This window comes from Branchiostoma floridae, chromosome 7 (assembly GCF_000003815.2).
Source record: "Branchiostoma floridae strain S238N-H82 chromosome 7, Bfl_VNyyK, whole genome shotgun sequence".
NCBI classification, from domain to species: Eukaryota; Metazoa; Chordata; class Leptocardii; order Amphioxiformes; family Branchiostomatidae; genus Branchiostoma; species Branchiostoma floridae.
In genome coordinates, this window is record NC_049985.1 from 22,499,150 (window position 1) to 22,518,090 (window position 18,941).

An 18,941-nucleotide genomic window follows, 5' to 3' on the forward strand; every position below is an offset into this window, starting at 1 on the left:
AGCCCCCCCCCCCCGGTCTGAATAGGGTTAATGCGCTTTACTGGTCATACAAATCAAACAAAACACTGGACAGTAATATTATCTCTCTAGTTGCCTTATTCCATTGTCGCTTGAGGTCAATTTTCTTCAACTCCTTGATTGAAGTTTGTTCTCAAGACAGTCACTGGCCTCCTTATTGGAGATAGCTGAGTTCGGAGAGGTCGTTAAGTTTCCCGCCAAGTCATTTAGCTTGAGAAACTTTACGACTATCTTTTAGTTGTGACCCACTTCCGATGCCCTGCAGGGAATGACACCACATTATTGATACTACTGCACTGCACAGTGCGATAAAGTTACGAGACAGAATGGGGCTACCAGTGAATTACTTTCCATGTGGGTAAAAGATAAGGAATGTTTAGCGATGGTTAGGTTTTAATGAAAGATTCTGCTAATCGACACGTGTGAACTTTGTGGGTATGGGTTCTGTTGCCGAAGAAGTAATTTTGATAACCTGGCTATATGTATACACCACGTTGGACCAAATTTAAAAAAAAAAAGGAAAAAAAAAAGTTCTTCCCCGCAAACATTACCAACACCAAAATATGCCAATATGTAGCTCATATGGACTGAAACGTACGCCTAGGCATTAAATGTGAAAGGGTCCTTTAAACAGTGGCTGGCTTTTACATTTTGTATGATATACCCAGAATGAAATGGAAGGTTAGTACACACATCCGTTTTTTCCGCATACACCCCATATGGCTTAAGGGCACACACCCCAGTTGCGTTGCGCAGTAGAGGGTACACATTGGGAATTCAAAATGCCAACTAAAATCCTTGAAATCCTCCTTTCACCTGAACATTTTGGCTCGAACTGTGGATTTTCTTTAGTCAGAAGCAACGGTTGGGTCTAAGCTTTCCCATTTTGTTCAAATACAATTCATCATTTATTTGGACTTGTGGAAGGATTTGAGGTGTACTTGGTGCTTCGGGTTGAATCAGGAGGAATTTTGGGGTCAAAGGTGAGGTTTCTTCCATAGAGCTGGCTTTCCTCGGAGTTTGAGCTGCTTGACACCATGTTATCTTTAAATGTTTGTACCCTTGTGTCTTTCTGTTGAAGTAGAATGTTTATGATTGAAATTGGGGTTTGTACCTTTTTGAAGCCTTATTTTGGTGTATTTTAATATACTTTCCTATCCCACGGAAGGTCTGACTATAGTGATTTCCCTGCAAGCAGATACCAAGTTTTATACTTGGTTGGGATGAGGATAGTTTTGTAGAAGTTCCTCCCCAAGGGATCGGTAACATGACCAAATTCGAACCTCTGGATTCGGTGCCAAACACCCTACACTTACTCCACACTTTTCCACATAGCAAATGTACAAGTCTTGTAACATGGTGGAATAGCCTGCAACATCGGAAATCGATCCAACCCATTGGTATACAACGGGTGTCCACACTCACGGACAGGGTGTCTTTGACCTAGAATAAGATGTAGCAGCTGGCCTTGTGCAGATGAAATAACGTTGTCCGTATCTCCGGGGATGGCAAGGGACATTCTCGTTTGAGGACTTTTAATAATAAAGTTAGGTAGAGCTGTGTACCTCTACCAAAGAAATTTTAGGTTCAGGTACATGTACAGGTACACGGGTTTAGGTACGGGTCCAGACATTTACCTGCAAGTTTGATCAACTATCTGTAAGTCATAAATGTAGCCAACTTTCTTTTTTAGTGAGAAATTGTCATATTTGTATGAGGATCTAAATATTTGAACCTCAAAACAAAGTTTTCTTAATTTTCAACTGCACAAGTTGTCATCCTTGGTTTGAAATTTACTTTTCTTTAGTCTCAAAAAGTAGTGTTCAACAGTGATTTAATTTGTTTAGGTACAGGTACAGGTACACAGGTGTTTAGGACCTAAAGTTAGGTTTTATGGGCATGGCGCACCCGCTATACACGAGTCAGGGGTAGAAGGAACCCCTTGTACATGTATCCTTGGTCGGAAGTCCTCCCAGGAGACGTAAACTCCAAATAACAAACCTGCATCTGCTGGGCCGTCTTACACGCGGTATGCAATTCTGTTCCTGTGAGTCTTAGTGCGCCAGTAGACGAGAGGGTGGAGAATGACGTGCACATCCCTCCTTCACCTTAAAAAGTCACGTGCAGGCCAATCAGACGGCAAGTTACTGTCTGCCTACCATTGTCTTCTGATGCCAACAGAATAATAAAGTTACTGGGTGCCAATGTTACCAGAAGATATATGCATACACGAGGTCACTGTAGCAATCCTGTGGCGCCTGTACATGTGAACGCCGGATTGTAGAAAGGTTTTAAAGGCTTTTTATATGGTAATATATATCTACCACTTACAGTGTTATAGGTTGCTCTACCTTCATAAAGACCGTAACCCTTACCGGTCAACCCATTCGCAGTGTTTTAGACCGGTTTTGTAACACAAGTAAAGCTCCTCTACGAGTTACCACAGACCTTTGAGTCTGGTGCATGTATATGTACTAAGTACATCTGTGCCAAAAGCATATCCCTATATTGGCAATAAAGTTGAATGACATCGCGTAGTGTTACCAAAAGATCTACACATACACGAGGCCACTATGGTAATCCATCCGGCCGCCTGTGAACGTTCGCATCTCAGTGAACTTTCACAGGCTTTTATACATGGTGATATACTTACCCCTTACAGTGCTATAGGTGCTCTACATGCATAAAGACCGTAACCCTTACCGGTCAACCCATTCGCAGTGTTTTAGACCGTCTTTGTAGCACAAGTTATGCTTCTCTATGAGTTACCACCTATAGCTACCTTTGAGTCTGGCGTATGCATGTGTAAGTACATCTGTGCCTAACGCATCACCCTGTATTGGCAATAAAGTTGAATGACATCGCAGTCTGCCATGTTATGAATAAGAGCGCATATAGCTTTTTAGTAGAAAGGTGAACGCACTCAGGTGCAATGTGGCATCTTACAGAGACTATGCTGTCTGTATTGAGACAGCTGTCGCTCTTAGCAACTTCAACAATGCTCGCATTTAATCGAATATTGAATATTGTGATCAAAATATAAAACTTTCAACAACTCAAAGATGGGAATCATCGGAATTTTTGACCGAATCGCTCTCAGGCTTCTTCAACTGTTTGACTCAGTGACACGTGACTATCTGCACCATTTGTGTTACGTCAAAAAATGGGTCAAGTGTCGTCAGAAGTCGATATCGTCTCCCGATCGGGTCAGACAGTTGAAGAAGGCTGATGGAGTTAATGTTAAATTCCAGTCAGTTTAACTCTATTTTATCTTTTCGTATTCTAAGAACTCAGATAAAATTTTATACTTATTCTGAATATTGGTTGAAGTCTATAAACATTCTGCTTCGTCTTGGATTTTCGTCCTGCCATCTGCGTATTTTCTGGAGGAGAGACGACGACGAATATTCCATCAACCATGGCGGGCATCATTATAATTACATTTCCCCATTAAACTCACTGTGCACCCCGCAGTAGATCATTCACGGGCTTTGATTGCCTGTGAGCTCAGCGCCCAAATTTGATTAACTTTGAGTCGCTCCGCAGAGCAGAAGACGTGAGAAGCTATGCGAAGAAATTCGAAGTATTGTAAATACATTTAAGTTCGCGGGATTTGATTTCGCGGTAGCGGGAAATGACTTTCGCGGTGGTTTTAAGTTCGCGGTAGCACCATGCACTGTAGGCTCTTACTGGCATAGAAAATGTTGGCAACGCAAAAATCGCGAACATAAAACCACTGCAAATATTTCTACATTTACAGTAACCGTGCCGTGACGCCTTATGAAAGTTGCTGGCAGTGACGTCATTCCTTCTCATTGTCTTCGACCATGATAGTGATGAATGAGGGGAAACTTAATCATCCTTAAGAAATGCGCCTTTTGTGAGCGGAAGTTAAACATTAACGGGTGAATCATAGACGCATTGCGTCAAATATTAATTGAAATTCGTTCCTCTAATACTCTCTTGATGTTGATATTGGCAATGTGATTGAGATCCTTGGTAATTTGTTGTGCCATACTTTTGAACAAACCGTTATTACATGTTGCTGAAATGATATGGACTATCGCTAAGTGTTACTGATGTGAGGATTTGTCAAGGTACGAATGCACTGTTGCAGAATTTTCTGCTAAAGCGTGAAAAATAGATAATAAATTCGAAGCTAAGTTTCACGTAAAACGACAAGACAGACACTGGTGTATTGATAATCGTTGTTACTGTCTGTAACTATTCGTAACTATCACTTTAGTTGCTTGAGGGCCAAGGATGTTGTGATTTGTATGCACGAACACGAGTTTCTCACTTTCTACTTTACCCATTCAAAAATAAATATTACTGCTCAGCATCTGTTTCTGTATCTAATTGGACGACACCAGCTATTGTATCTGTATCTATATAGACAGTATAAGTACCCTTCAATGTAACACACAAGTTTCTGTATCTGTATCTCTCTATATATATTAGCTTACGTATCTGTATCTGTATTGCCGGTATAACCGCCCTTCGGCGTAACGCACCAGGTTCTCAAGCACGTGGCGCGACAGCAGCTGGTTATATCACACTGAACGACCTATGACACCTAACGTTTGCGAGTGTGTTGTTTAAAGATACCCAGTGAGGGTGTGTCTTTAGTACTTGATGACAACGAGTTTCTACTCTTTTCTATAAGTGCAGTGAATTCTTTAACACGGGACCTCCATTTAACGTCATATTCGAGAGACGGCCCTAACCGAAGCTAGGTACTCATTTTGACCTAAGTGATCGAACGGATTATTTTCTTTTGTCTATGTATAAATACTCTGCCTACTAAATGCTTGTGATAGGATGATAAAATACCTTATTCATTGCGGAAAGGCTCACTTTGATTGCTTTAATCGAAACGTTGCACTGACACTTAAACACAGGAAGTAGTTATTACAAAGCTGTCACATAGATAGCTAAAAATATGAGATTTAATTCCATAACTCCACTATGAATAGGAATTCCCAGTATAAATGCATCATTAAGACTAAGTTGTATATGAATATTCGAATTATGTGTATTAGATAGCACTACTCGATGCAACCGTTGTATTTCGTAGATACAAATCTAATAAGGCAATATTGCTTCGGTTATATGAATGAATGGAAAACGTTTGGCCACTATGAAATCTAACTGGTCAGGAAGGTTAAACATCATGACTGAGCACGTAAATCATGATAATGATGAATGAGCAAAAAATAATTTTACGACAGAATCAGCATTTTTAAACGGTCATTTTATCATCTATTCTAGCGTCTATTTCCCAATATTTTGCCATTTACGGCAGAAATGCACTCAAGATCCGACAAGTCTCGACCTAGTTCTCGTAACTCTCGCGAGAATTAGTTCACTCCGTGAGCAAGATGGACTCATAGTCATAAAAAAAAATTGATAGTGCGCGTGTTTACCTTTAAAAAGTAATTAGTATTAGATGAAAATTCTGTAGACTTTGACTTTGCCTTTTCTTCTTATCTAACAGGACTGGCTTCCCTGCAGCAGATGATAAAAAAGGCGAAGGGTAAGAAGATAAAGATCAAAGCGAGGAAGCTGGGAGGTATAAACAACACGGTCTCCACGCTGAATGACATGAACAACTCTACAGGAGAAAGGAATATAATCATAGACCTCGACAGAAAAACTACGGAGGCCGTTCTAAGAATGGTAAATGTATCTTTATTGTAAATAATGTTGTTTTGTTGCGGCATGTACACCGAGTCACAAACGTCCGTTAAACAGTGTTCACATTCACCATGTTTGCTATAGATAATGGTCACATACTTAACTCTTCAAGGTCTATTATGAATTTTTAATCAACATTTGTGGTCATTAATTCATGTTTCCATCTATGAATATTGAAGTGGCATCTTCAGTTAACAGGGTAACTAATTTCCAAGAGAGTTCCTAAAAACCGCCAAGAACAATCAAACATTAGTGAATAAGAATTCAACAGCATCCGGCCAACATATGCTGTTGGAAATACATATGATTCGGTCAAGCAATATCCAACTTATCAAAGAACTAGGGGGCCCGGCGCAAACCCACAGCACTTACTCTCTACTCCAATGGCTATCTACCACCCAATAATATAATCACGACCACAGCATGTCCAGAACACGAGTTATCAAAAATGCAAGTTCCGCTGCGGTACCTTGGGAAGCCGCTAGGGGGCCATCATCGAACTTGACCTTTGTTTCCCAACCCCTACCCACCTACCAAATATCATCAGGATCCATCCAAGTCTTATCGAGTTATGCTGGTGACAGTGAGACAGACATACAAGCCTAAAGCATAACCTTGCCATTCTGGCAAAGGTAATAAAAGGTTACTATATGAAAATTGATATTTAGGTACTCGTAAGGCATTCTTAAAGCAAACTAAAAGGAACACTCTGATGACAAACGCATCATTACACGTGCTTTAATGTATTCGTAAAGATTAGAATTTGTGCAGTAACTAGTACGGAAAAAATATTAAAAAAAACAAAACATGAAAGATACCCAGTGACAAACATTGCTTGAAGCCCGTAATGGTGATGATGATGACGGCATTGGGACACGGAACGACATTTACGTGCTCCGTATGTTACAGCGTATGGCATTCTCGAAATGTCAAAGCTATTGTCATATGACATTTCTATAATATCACACACGTCCTTAACATTTACGGCCTGGAAGAAATGACTTCATATAACACCTATCCCACCACGAATGAGACCTATTAGTAGTATATTTTCTCATGTTATCTACAAAGCAAACTGAACCAAAATAGATTATGGTTTTGGCATTGCTGTTTCAGACATTTACACAAGACGATGATAGTTTTGTGGTGAGAAAACTTTCAAATAGCTTCTTTACCAATTCAGAATGATTTATTACGTGGCACCAGGGTGTTGTAGATGGAGAAGGCAGTGGGGGGCTTGTTCGTATAATAAGGCTTCTTTCAGAAATCATCACATATGATACAAACTTCCTTATCTTGTAATAGATCGCTCTAAAAGTTTCTGCTTCCTGAATATTTTGTTAAGGTTGATTCCGTAGGGAAAACCGTTGATCTGAGGACGAAAATGTCTGCTTTGTGTTATGTATGATAATGGAGATTAGCCAACTGTGAGTCACTATGTAGGTGTTTCCATTTGTGATCTGATGGTTCAGAAAACTGGCACACATCAAATTTAACATCGCATTGCTGGTTTACCAAGCTAAACTTACTGGAAGTATAACAAACTGACCCGCACTTTCTGTTACGCCAAATGTGAGAGATATGCGTCGCAAATATGATCACGGTTGCCGTCTGTTGCATCCTAGAATGTCGTCTATCCTGAAAGCGCTTTTAGGATAGAAGCGCTTTTAGGATAGACCGGCATCCAAAATGTGCTTCTATCCTAAAAGCGCTTCTAGGATATCCAGAACACGTCGCAAGCGAGGAGCGCATTCTGGATATCCTGAATGCGCTTCTGTCGGAGCGCATTCAGGATAAGCCGACGTGTTTATCCAGAACGTGCACTTGTGGGAGGAGCTTAGTTTCTCATGAGGTGGAGACTATCTTGCATGTGATTTTTCGTAGTCAAAAGGCCGCCATCTTTGTTGTCCCCACGCGGTCACTTCCACGTAGCTTGCACAAACCAAATCATTTTGGGGGACTACGTGGGCCGATCGAACCCTCACATAATCACGTAAAATCTAGGTTCAGCGGTTGCTTTATAATCTGCGGATTTTGATCACGTAGATTACGGCAGGTGTCGCGAGGTCAAACTAAATATGGAAACTTCGGTGTAAACAATCACCGGAAGTCACCGCTGCCATTTTCTCGCGACGTGTCACCATGGACCCCCCACACCGAGGTAGTATCGCTATCTCCGGTTCGATAGTTCGAAACAAACAAGAAGCTGAAATTCACCAAACCATTAACAAAGTCACCCTTCACAGGAGAAGACAGATGTCGACCTCCTTCGACAGGAGCGCATTCAGGATATCTAGAATGCGCTCCTTCGCTTGCGACGTGTTCTGGATATCCTGGAAGCGCTTATAGGATAGACGCACATTTTGGATGTAAACCTATCCCAAATGTGCTTCTATCCCAGAAGCGTTTCTAGGATATCCAGAATGCACTCCTTCGCTTGCGACGTGTTCTGGATATCCCAGAAGCGCTTTTAGGATAGAAGCACATTCTATCCCAGAAGCGCTTTTATAAGATAGACAACAATCTACTATTCTTGTTAGACGAACATCTGCTTCTATCCAAGAAGCGCTTTTGCGATAAAATACAACCTGAGAACTGAATGGATTGGGGACTTGATCAATGTGCAGCTGGGCGTTTTCATTGACTGTCATGTTTTATGGTACATTTTGTAGTTCTTTCTATGGTATATTTTGTAGTACATCTTGGGATGCACTATATTGAGAAGTGCTTTCTGTGTTTTCCTTGCACAGTGATATGGATAAAAATCCTATAGTTGCAATCAAAAGGACAAAATAGTGTTTAATCTGCATGGAATTAAGTTTAATAAATTTCCCATTATCTGTATTCACCGTATACATATCGTCCAGCAGTGAGCAATTACCTCTGTGCATTAACTTACAATAAAGATAACTTTTATTATAATATTTGTCATCTTTTCTTTGCCTAATAAATAGATTTATCCATGAAAGAGAAATAAAAGTTACAAATATGCAGTTTGACAGGACTTTGAGAAATTTATCACTAACTAAAATGATTGTTGCATATATATATATAATCTCATCCAGTTCCTCCATGCTTTTATTTCAGAAAGAAGATGTCTTAGATAAATGACTGGGCCAATATCATTTCAAAATTTTAATAAACCTTCAAAACAGTATGTTTCGGTTCAACCAGATAGTTGAACATTTGTCAACAAGACAAAAAAAATTGTACAGCATACTTTCAGCATACACGCAGCTCCTCCTGCGTCAAAGTTTAACACTACTGTACTCTGAAAATGCTCTGAACACAAGGGCACTCTTTCCAGATGAATGAGCATTTTGCTCCATGAAATCTAACTTGTGAAACATGTCACACAAAAATATTGTGTGTAAGAATATCTCGATCGTGAGGTCGAACCAAATATGGAAACCTGGGCGTAAATAATAGCCGCTTGCGGTCCTGTCAATCACCATGATTGACGGCGACAAAGAAGTGCGTCTGGGATATCCTGAATGCGCTCTGGTTTAGAGCGCTTTTAGAATAGAAGCACATTTAGGATGCAGGCTTATCTCAGAAGTGCTTCTATCCTAAAAGCGCTTTTAGGATAGAGCACATTTGGGATAGTACACCGTGTTTCTAATAATCATAATTTGTGTACATTTTCAGATCACATTGCTGCAGATGTTGACATCACCATGGCATTACGTCATCATGAACCCGGTATGTCTTCAAACATGGCTGTATCGTACAATTTCAAAATGTCGTGTAATTTTCAAACAGGCTGTGACAGTGCCAATGTTAACAGCATACGATGATCTTAGACAATCATTTCAGAACCAAATATAATGGGAATTCCAAAAGGACCTTATATCCCATTCACACGAGAAGGAATGAGCCGAATTGCCGTCAGAAGGAAAATTCTGTTCTATTCCTGGGAATTCGTAGTGTATTCTAGAAATTCTCACTGCATTCCAGATATTCGAAGTGGCTAGCGTGCCGTTTCCGTTCTCAAATGAGATATGAATGTTTTGAATAATGTTGGAATGCTGTAGAGTGCGGTCATACTGCGGTAAGAATACTAGTAGTTAAAATACACTTAGAAAACACTTTGAATGCTGTTCGATATTTCTTCATTTTAAATAACGTGGTTGGTATCGAACTCGGGAGATCTTGATTAAGAGCCCATTACGCTCCACCAGTTATGCCACATCAACGACAGGATGGTTCATCAATAGCTCATCACCAACCTGTATGTCATGTATTGTCAAAGGACTTTTCCATCATGGACCGAGAAGTTCTGTCCTACGGAAAGGCAAACATCACCAGTTTCCAGCTCATCGACCCGACCAACGGCACTGCAATGGACGTTCTGGCGAGCTGGAAGGGGCTGGATCCCGACACGTACCCGGGGGCAGGCAAGGACATGATGGGGGTAAGTTTGTTCGTTTGTTTTGCATACCCGGTAGACCGCCTCATGGTCATTCTCCTACGCAGAGGGACCACAGTCGTGTCGAAACTCCTTGTGGTCACCTCTGCTGTTTGGTGCACTCAGATCTGACCGCCCTGCTTATAAATATTAATGAGCTTACACTTATATAGGCAGTCAGCCGTTGGGGATCGGGCGTAAAAGGATGGAGCTATGTAAGACGTAACACGATTGGCTGGTACCTTCCCAGCGGCCTTTGCGAGATTGCTTTCGTAAGCAAAAAGCCCAAGAAAGGGCTATTCTCTGATTGGCTGACAGCTTGTTTGTGGCGACGCTAACAGTAACTGCTGGTGGGCCACCAGACAGCAGGGCCCCAATAGGCAGTTAGCTCGCCGTTGGGGACCGTGCGTAGGAAGGTGCCTCATGGTGTACACACCAGATTTGTACTCAAGAGAGTAAGCTGCATAGTCGGACAGGTATATTTTATGAAATTGACCTCACATCAGAAAGTATGTCAAGTCCAATCCTTTTAAATTTTGTGCGGTAGGATCTTATATTATGTTGTCTAGGTGTGACCTTCAAACACGGGACCTCAATTTAACGTACTATCCGAGGGACGGCCCAAACCGAAGCTAGGTACTCAAGAAAGGAGTAAGGAAAGTAGTAGGAAGTACCTTTTTCAAGGACACAACGTCAATGGGGTTTGCTCGAAGATGTGAACCCATTTCCCCTACTGCCTGGCTGAAACACCCTACTATCACAACATGTGCACATACGCTGAAAGTTACTTTTCATGACTCTAGCACTGCCTATCACCTCCTCCTTACTAAAGCATATCACATAAGTTGCGAATGAATCAGATAACAACAACAAGACATTAAAAAGTTTCCCCCGAGGCCTTTATATCCATAAAGCAATAGTATTTCCCAAGAGCATAAAAAATATCAGTTCTAAAGCATAAAACATCAATAATGACGAAGATATCTCATTGTAGAATAAGAACCATCCAGTGTATTGCCTTCGGCAACAGCAAATGAAACCCAGCATAGCATGTCAGTTCGGAAAGTTACACAAACATCTCATGACGTATTTGGGGCAGTAAAAGTCTCCAAAAGAAGGCGTAACTCTCCAAGGATATAAAATAAAGAAAAAATACTGCCATCAAAGTGACTGCAACCTGATCCTTTAAAATGTTGCCGTATCGGGTAGGATGAGAGCTAATGTACATGAGTGCTGTGGGACCTGACCACGTGTGTCAAAGGAGCCTGTTATCCTGTTTAGTTTTTATTGTTTTGCAAACTTACGGTTGTCTGGACTGGTTGTTAATTTTATACCAAACTGCTCTTTCTACGATCACGAAATAAAAGATCTGTTTGAAGAAGCCACCAAATTCCACCCAAACTTCTTTACATTCATTGCCAAAAAGAAAACAACTCTCCTAACATCACAAAACCCACACATAATAGAAAATGTGGGATCTTTCGTCTTCCATTGTCTTCGCAAAAAGGAGTCAAACCCAATAACCCAGGTTCTAGAGTTAGATTTTACTAGCTTTAGACCAGTTTAGACACTTGTTATATTGTTTTCACACAGTGTCTGAATCTCTCATATTACCTGTAGTTAGCCCACAGACAAGAATTTGCAATAAAAACTTTATTTATTAATAAAAATCGTAATCATTCCACACCAGATTGTGTATACGGACATCTACCAAATCATCATCGAAGGAGTATTTCTATTTGCTTCCTGTATGAACTTAACACCATATTAACTATCAGCGTATATTATGTAAGTATAAGTAAGTAAGTAAGTATATATGTAGATACGTAAGGTTTGGGACCGCATCTGTAAGCAGCGACACCTATGCTGCAGTGCAATGTAAACATGTCAGAATTGCCCTGAGGAAGGTTGGCCAATAAAACACTTGGTTTTTATGCAAAAGGATGTTGATATTCTTTGACAGGTTGGACATCTGAAGCCTCACTTGACTAATGCTACTTAAAGCTAAGGGACCGTCTTCGAATCTATAGACGTCATCTGTCCAATAGAAATCGTTAGATATCAATATACGCCATCTTCGTATGGATTCTCTGTCAGAAAGACAAATGTCTCACGATCAACATTATTCCAAGTCCTTTTTGATGCCCCTTTCTTACTGACCCGTATGGGGTGTGTTAATGAAGCGTGCAGTCAAGACAAGTTAGATTCTGCATTATTTTCCGTAAGGCATTTTATTTTCATGATTATTATTCATAACACGTTTGTACAATATGCGAGGATTGTATCCATCCAGAAACGGGCCTGCCGTACGATCCTTGGTGGCGACTACACATCCTACACTAAGGCTTGTCAGACACTTAAACTCTCAACCCTCGGCGGCCTTTGTCGCGAGTTGTGCCTCAAATTCTCTATTAAAACATCTGTTGTCGTCTGAAAAGTTCAGAGACTGGCTCCCACCTCAACGCTGCGAGGTGAGCGGAGGCGGACCAGGGCTTCACACCTGCTAGACCATATCTGTGCAAGAACTAAGAACTAACAGATACAAAAGAAGCCCGATTCCGTACATGGTACACCTTCTAAACAACACATACGTTATGGGCTAAGTACTTATACCACTTGGACAGTCGAAAAACTACACTTCTTTATTGTGTGTCGTTTAATCTGGTAATTCTATTTTGTATATATGTTGAGTTTTAGACTAATCATGTAATCACCTACGGCTTTCAAACCATAATTTTTTTCTGCAAATTGTAAATGTGATTATGTAATTTTGTTTGCACAAACATAATTCAGTCAACTGAGTTCGCCTGCGAGGCTTTGTACATAGTGTATGCGTTTCTGAATAAACCAATTATTATTATGTGTACGTAATGAAACATTCGCAGTTTGAGACGAATCAAGTATTAACACTACGAATATTACACTGTTGAAAATTTACAAAACTATTCAGAACATTCTCATATAGGAAGTCAGAAGCTAATACCATAGCGTCCTATTTACAAAAGCAAAACCAGAAATTTTTCGACTTTTTTCTCGAAATAATTGATTGCAGCATCAAATATACATTGAAAGCACAATTCCCCTATATCTGATTTTAATTGAGTTACCAGTCCAGTTGTCAAACATGCAAATTGATGTCCGCTCCGGGAATACGTATCTTTTTGCCAATATAAACCCCATCTTGGCATGGCTATCTCTATTACTCTTTTGCGGGAGTACTAAGTATTGGGTGTGTCTAAAGTCTGTCAAAACCGAAGATGGAAAAGTTTGGCGATGGCACATGGGCCATCAGCTCACTTTTGGTGTGTAATTCTGCCATGTTGTATCAATCACCTAGTGGAAGATCACTGGCAATTACATTTTGCCGGTTGGTTCTTTGTCTAAAATTGTGGCCAAAGCGAGGTATTTTACTGCGCAGTTGATGAATTTCAACGGATGGGAATGTTCCGTATTTCTTTCTTTCTGGAAATGATAGATATATTACAGCCCGTAGGTATCCATCTGAGTAATAAGGCTCTTATAACGTACAAGAAAGGCCCTTTCTTGAATACTCGACTTCCATTTTCCCTTCCGAAAGACGAAAAAGGAAACCCTTCCTCGAATTCGAACCAGGGTCTCCAATTTACCAACTAATTGGAACCAGGATCTCAACTGTGAGGCTGCTACCAATTAATATGCAAATGAAATAGGTGTCCTCTCACTGTGCACCAGTTGTAAACTTATCCTATATAGGCCGTCCTATTATCCGCTTTCCATCTTCCTCTGTCACACAGATAGCATCTTAAGCTTTCCGAAAAGAGTTTTATCGGTGATGCAACAGAAAATCCATATGACCCACTTTCCCGGCGAATCATGGCCATCAAATGCGCTTGCAAATACCTCCTTTGTGTGTCATCTTGTCATTTGCTCTGAAACTCATCCTAAAATACAATACCTGTGTGTAATGTTCCATCAAATACTGTAGGTTAAGGTGTCACTTGAGAACAAAAATGCTAGCACAACAGCATTTCACAGATTCTTCATCAACGATTGAATGTACAAATCATTAGCTTTTTAGTGGTTAGCTGTATTTGTATTCATTCCCAAGAAGGTACGAGCTGAAAAATTCGTCCCAGTCGCTGACAAAAGGTAGTAGATATTATAAACTATATCTGAAACATTTGTACCGTCGGCTGAAGTGAGTGGAAGAACCTTATGAGTAAGTGAAAGAACGTTGTTACTGCAGTACATATAGCCTGAAAATAAACAGGAAGAAAGAATCCCAAGAAACTGTACTAATAAATGAATATAATGAATTGTATCTCTTACCCCTGCATATTTGTCGCACTTTGTCAGTGCCATTTGCAAGCAAAGTGCTGTACCGTCTTTAAAAATATTTTCAATAAGATTAAGAGAGAGAAAACTTATTCCTTTAGGCTCATCTAACGCCTTTACATGAGCAGAATAAATCTGCATTTCATAAATTGTCCCTGCTTTGTCAGTGTGATTCGCAAGCAAAATGCCGTACCACCTTTTACAATGTTTTCAATAAGTGAGAGAAAACTTTATCCCTATAGGCTCATTTAGCACCTGTCCATGAACAGAATGGAACTGTCTCTCTTACCCTACATATCTGTCGCGCTTCGTCAGTGCCATTTGCTGAACCGTCTTCCACTATATTTTCAATAAGTGAGAGAAAACCTTATTCCTTTAGGCTCATCTAACACCTGTACAAGAACAGCGTGGAACTGAATGCAATATGCCTCCTGTGAAGTCCCGTGCGACACAACAGTGTCAATCCAACCTAGCGGGGGATTTGCTCAGTCTGCAGATGAACAGCATGTCGTGACATTCCATAATTGAATGTACTTCGACACGCGCAGTCCAATTAATAAGACAACGTTTGGCGGTCACACATGATTAACCACGTACCTTACAGCACTTTTGGATCCTGATTGAACTATTCACAACTTTCAGGCAGGTTCTTGCCTTTGTTTGACCGTTGTGGATGAAGGTAAACTAAGCTGTGGAGTTGTGGTGATGAGACGTTCATGCAGTGACTTAAGTTTAACAGTCTCTTCATCATTCAATGTTTATCAAAGCAGTCGTGATACTTAAAACTATCAAGACTGCTTTGATAAACATAGAACGTTTATTTTTCTAACAAATGCCCAATGGCTAGATGCAGATACATGTTAGAAACAAACTGTGACAGTGGGAAAATGATGGACACTATTGTAACAAAATAATGTTGTCTTCAGCTAGTCAAGTTGGGGTCTGTTTTTTTAAGTGAAGGTCAACTAAACCCAGTTAGTCATCGTTTAAAAACAATTATGATTGATTTTAGCGTGATTACACTGCATAGTAAGCCCAGCACTTTGCAACCTTCTGCAACCTTCGATGAACTCGAAAAGAAGGATTCTCACCTCACCTCACCTCACCTCAGCTCACCTCACCTTACAGGACCCATAGCCTCACCGGCCGTAGGGGCAGCTATCCAAAGAAGGGTCATAGGCCATCAAATGTTTCTCTGTCGATTATAGAGCTCCCACGGGACGACAAAAGCGCCTACTGGGGGGCGAACCCGCCCGGCAATAGGAAAATTGTCTTGACTGTCGCCCATTCACAAGATTTCACTGATAATTAGGTCCATGCAGGTTCAGGTCCGGACCTGACCTGATCCTCTGAACCTGTACTGTATCAATCAATCAATCATTCACAAGCATCATAGTCTGATGCGAGGCGGCTACAGACATGGAAAGTTCACGCCAGGTTGATCTGTCCTGGGCGTACTCTCTGGGCGTACCCCCTTTTACAAGCTCTTTCAGTGTGTTGAGGATCTGGTCTTCCCATTGCCTTCTTGGGCGTTTCCAAGCAGGGTTTGGGTCCGAGGTCATCAGTTTTGGACCGTACTTGTACCTGAATTTTCTGTAAAGGTACTAGTTATCACCCCTACTTATTCGGATCGGGTAAACAATATTTCAAGAAAAATAGTTCCTTCAACAGGATACGATACGGAGGTGACATTCATCACTCATCTTTCGCAGCTTACACGTAAACCCAGAACATACAAAAATAGTTTAGAAACAATTCTGACTGATTTTTTTCGGGATTGCTTTGCATAGTATACCTAGCACATCAAAAGTTTCTTCAACCTTCAATGAACCCGAAAAGAAGGGTCACAGGCCATCAAATGTTTCTCTGTCGATTATAAAGCTCCCGCGGGACAACAAAAGCGGTTACTGGGGGCGAACCCGGTAATAGGGCAAATGCATCTATTCATCATTGTTCTTACTGATGTATTTCTTGGCTAGAGCCCCGCATAAGGGTCATGTATACTGCAATAAACAACTAATGGGACGAATCCCCCATGATGGCAATTTTCCCGTGATTGTGTATGGATGTTGAGAGGTGAGATATTTCACTTGAAAAACACTTCCAGTTTTTTTTTTCTAAGTGTTGTAGCCACGCTTATGAATAACTAACTGCAATCTTTCTTTTGCTTGGGGGTAACCGTAAATGATGCTACTTCTACTTACATTTATACTGAAAAACAACAACATTTTATCTGAAAAACAACAAAGCATGTGGTATTGATTCGATTCTCAATGAGATGCTGAAATATGGAGACACAAAACTTGTCCCACCGCTAAAAAAACTATTCAATATCATCCTTCAGTCCGGCAATTTCCCACAAGTATGGAGTAAAAGCATTTTAGTCCCAATATTTAAAAGCGGCGTCACTTCAAACCCGTCAAATTACAGAGGGATAGCTATTTCCAACTGCGTTGGAAAACTATTCACATTTATACTAAACAGACGATTGCAGCACTTTCTTGAAAACGAAAACATATTATCTCCTTTTCAGTCCGGCTTCCGAAAAGACTTCAGGACAAGTGATAACATATTTGTTCTAAAAACTCTAATAGATCAACAGATATCTGTACCTGGAGGAAAATTATATGCCTGTTTTGTGGATTTCAGGAAGGCTTTTGATTCAGTCTGGAGAAATGGGTTATTTTACAAACTTTTATCTTCTGGCATTGGTGGAAAGTTCTTTAGTATGATAAAATCCACGATTCCAATGTAGAATTCTGTGTAAAAACATCAAAAGGTTTGTCAAATTACTTTAAATCAGCACGTGGAGTACGCCAAGGTTGTAACCTAAGTCCGCTTCTTTTTAATCTTTTTGTAAATGATCTCCCAACTTTATTAACATCACCATCATCCGATCCCGTATTTCTAAAAGATACCCCCATAAGCAGCCTGCTCTGGGCAGACGATCTTGTGCTCCTGTCCAGATCAGAAGCAGGACTAAAGGAGTGTCTCAAAGGACTAGATAAGTACTGCTCCCTATGGAAACTATCCATCAACAGGGATAAAACCAAAGTCGTGGTTTTCTCTAAAAATGGACGAGCATACAAAAATCAGCGCTCCCCTTTCCAAATACAGGGACAGACCATAAACATCACAGACTCTTATACATATCTTGGAATAGACATAGCCCCATCGGGATCTCTCAATCGTGCTACGAAACAAATCAGATTAAAAGCCCTTCGCGCATCGTTTAAACTTAAATCTCTATTGGCATCTAATTACAATCCGTCTATCTCCCTCTCCCTAGATTTGTTTAACAGCCTAGTCAAGCCTATTTTACTTTATTGTAGTGAGGTAATAGGGACCAATATTCGATGCAGAGACTTTATTATAAATGGTATAGTAGAGTTTCCAAATGAAAACATTAGGGAGAAAGTCTGCAACATGTTGTCTCCGATTTTGGGATCTAATGTACATGATCTAGTTCTTAAGGTTGCCCGTACTGGGAAGAAATCTGATACAGTAGCATGTCGCCCTGTTCTAGTGCGTTTTAAGAAGTACAAAGATAAGTTGAATGTCTTATATAATTCAAAAACCCTAGCTAATCAAAATATTTTATTAGAACAGCCTACAACGTACTATGAGATACCTGACTTGGAATATGTTCTTCTTAACTATTGCAAAATGCTTCTCTGTGTCCCAAGAGGCTCTGTAACGCTGCCATCAGAGGCGAATTAGGAATGTTTCCATTATACGTTGACATGCAAACACAACTTATTAAATACTGGCTTAGATTAGGTACCCTACCCAATGATAGAATTGTAAAGAAGGCATATGACACAGCAGTTGAACATGAACTAGAATGGACTGTCCATGTTCAAGATATTTTGTGCAGGCATGGTTTCCAAAGTGTTTGGCTAAGCCCTGCGGTTGATGCCAAACACTTTGGTAACATATTTAAAGAACGTTTAAAAGACACATTTCTCTCTGGCTGGCGACGAGAAATAAACAGTTGCAACAAACTAAAAACCTATTCCCAAATCAAAAGTCACTTTATACTTGAAAATTACCTCTCGTCAGTTCGTAATAAAGCTTTTGCTGTCAACATAACCAAATTAAGAATCAGTTCACACTGCTTGGAAATAGAAAAAGGTCGGTACCGTAATATACCAGCCAACCAGAGGCAATGTCCTTCATGTAAAGATGGTATTGAAGATGAGTACCATTTTCTAATGACATGCCCTACATATAGCGTAGATAGACAAAAATTAATGGATACAATCACATGTAAATCTAGCACACCTTTACCAAAGGCAAACAAATGTACTTTCAATCTACTTATGTCATGTCCAGACAACATATCTTCGTATTTAGGCCAATACATATGTAATGCTCTAAAAAAGAGAGAATCTATTGTACAGTAACAGGTCGACTTGTTTAACTTGCATATTACACTATGTCAATACGCCATTTATGTTCATATTCCTGTACTATACATGTATGTAGTTATAGACCTTAGACG

The 18,941-nt window shown here is 40.2% G+C and overlaps 1 protein-coding gene across 2 annotated transcripts in view; it reads left to right on the forward strand.

The window, feature by feature from the left end:
* Positions 1-18,941, forward strand: part of LOC118419644 (glutamate receptor 2-like) — a 65,612-nt gene that overhangs the window by 34,168 nt on the left and 12,503 nt on the right. For both annotated transcript variants that reach the window (XM_035826137.1, XM_035826136.1), the window contains exons 5-7: positions 5,516-5,697; positions 9,364-9,417; positions 9,968-10,129. In XM_035826137.1, coding sequence (XP_035682030.1) covers positions 5,516-5,697; positions 9,364-9,417; positions 9,968-10,129 — 398 coding nt within the window. The remainder of the gene's footprint in view (positions 1-5,515; positions 5,698-9,363; positions 9,418-9,967; positions 10,130-18,941) is intronic.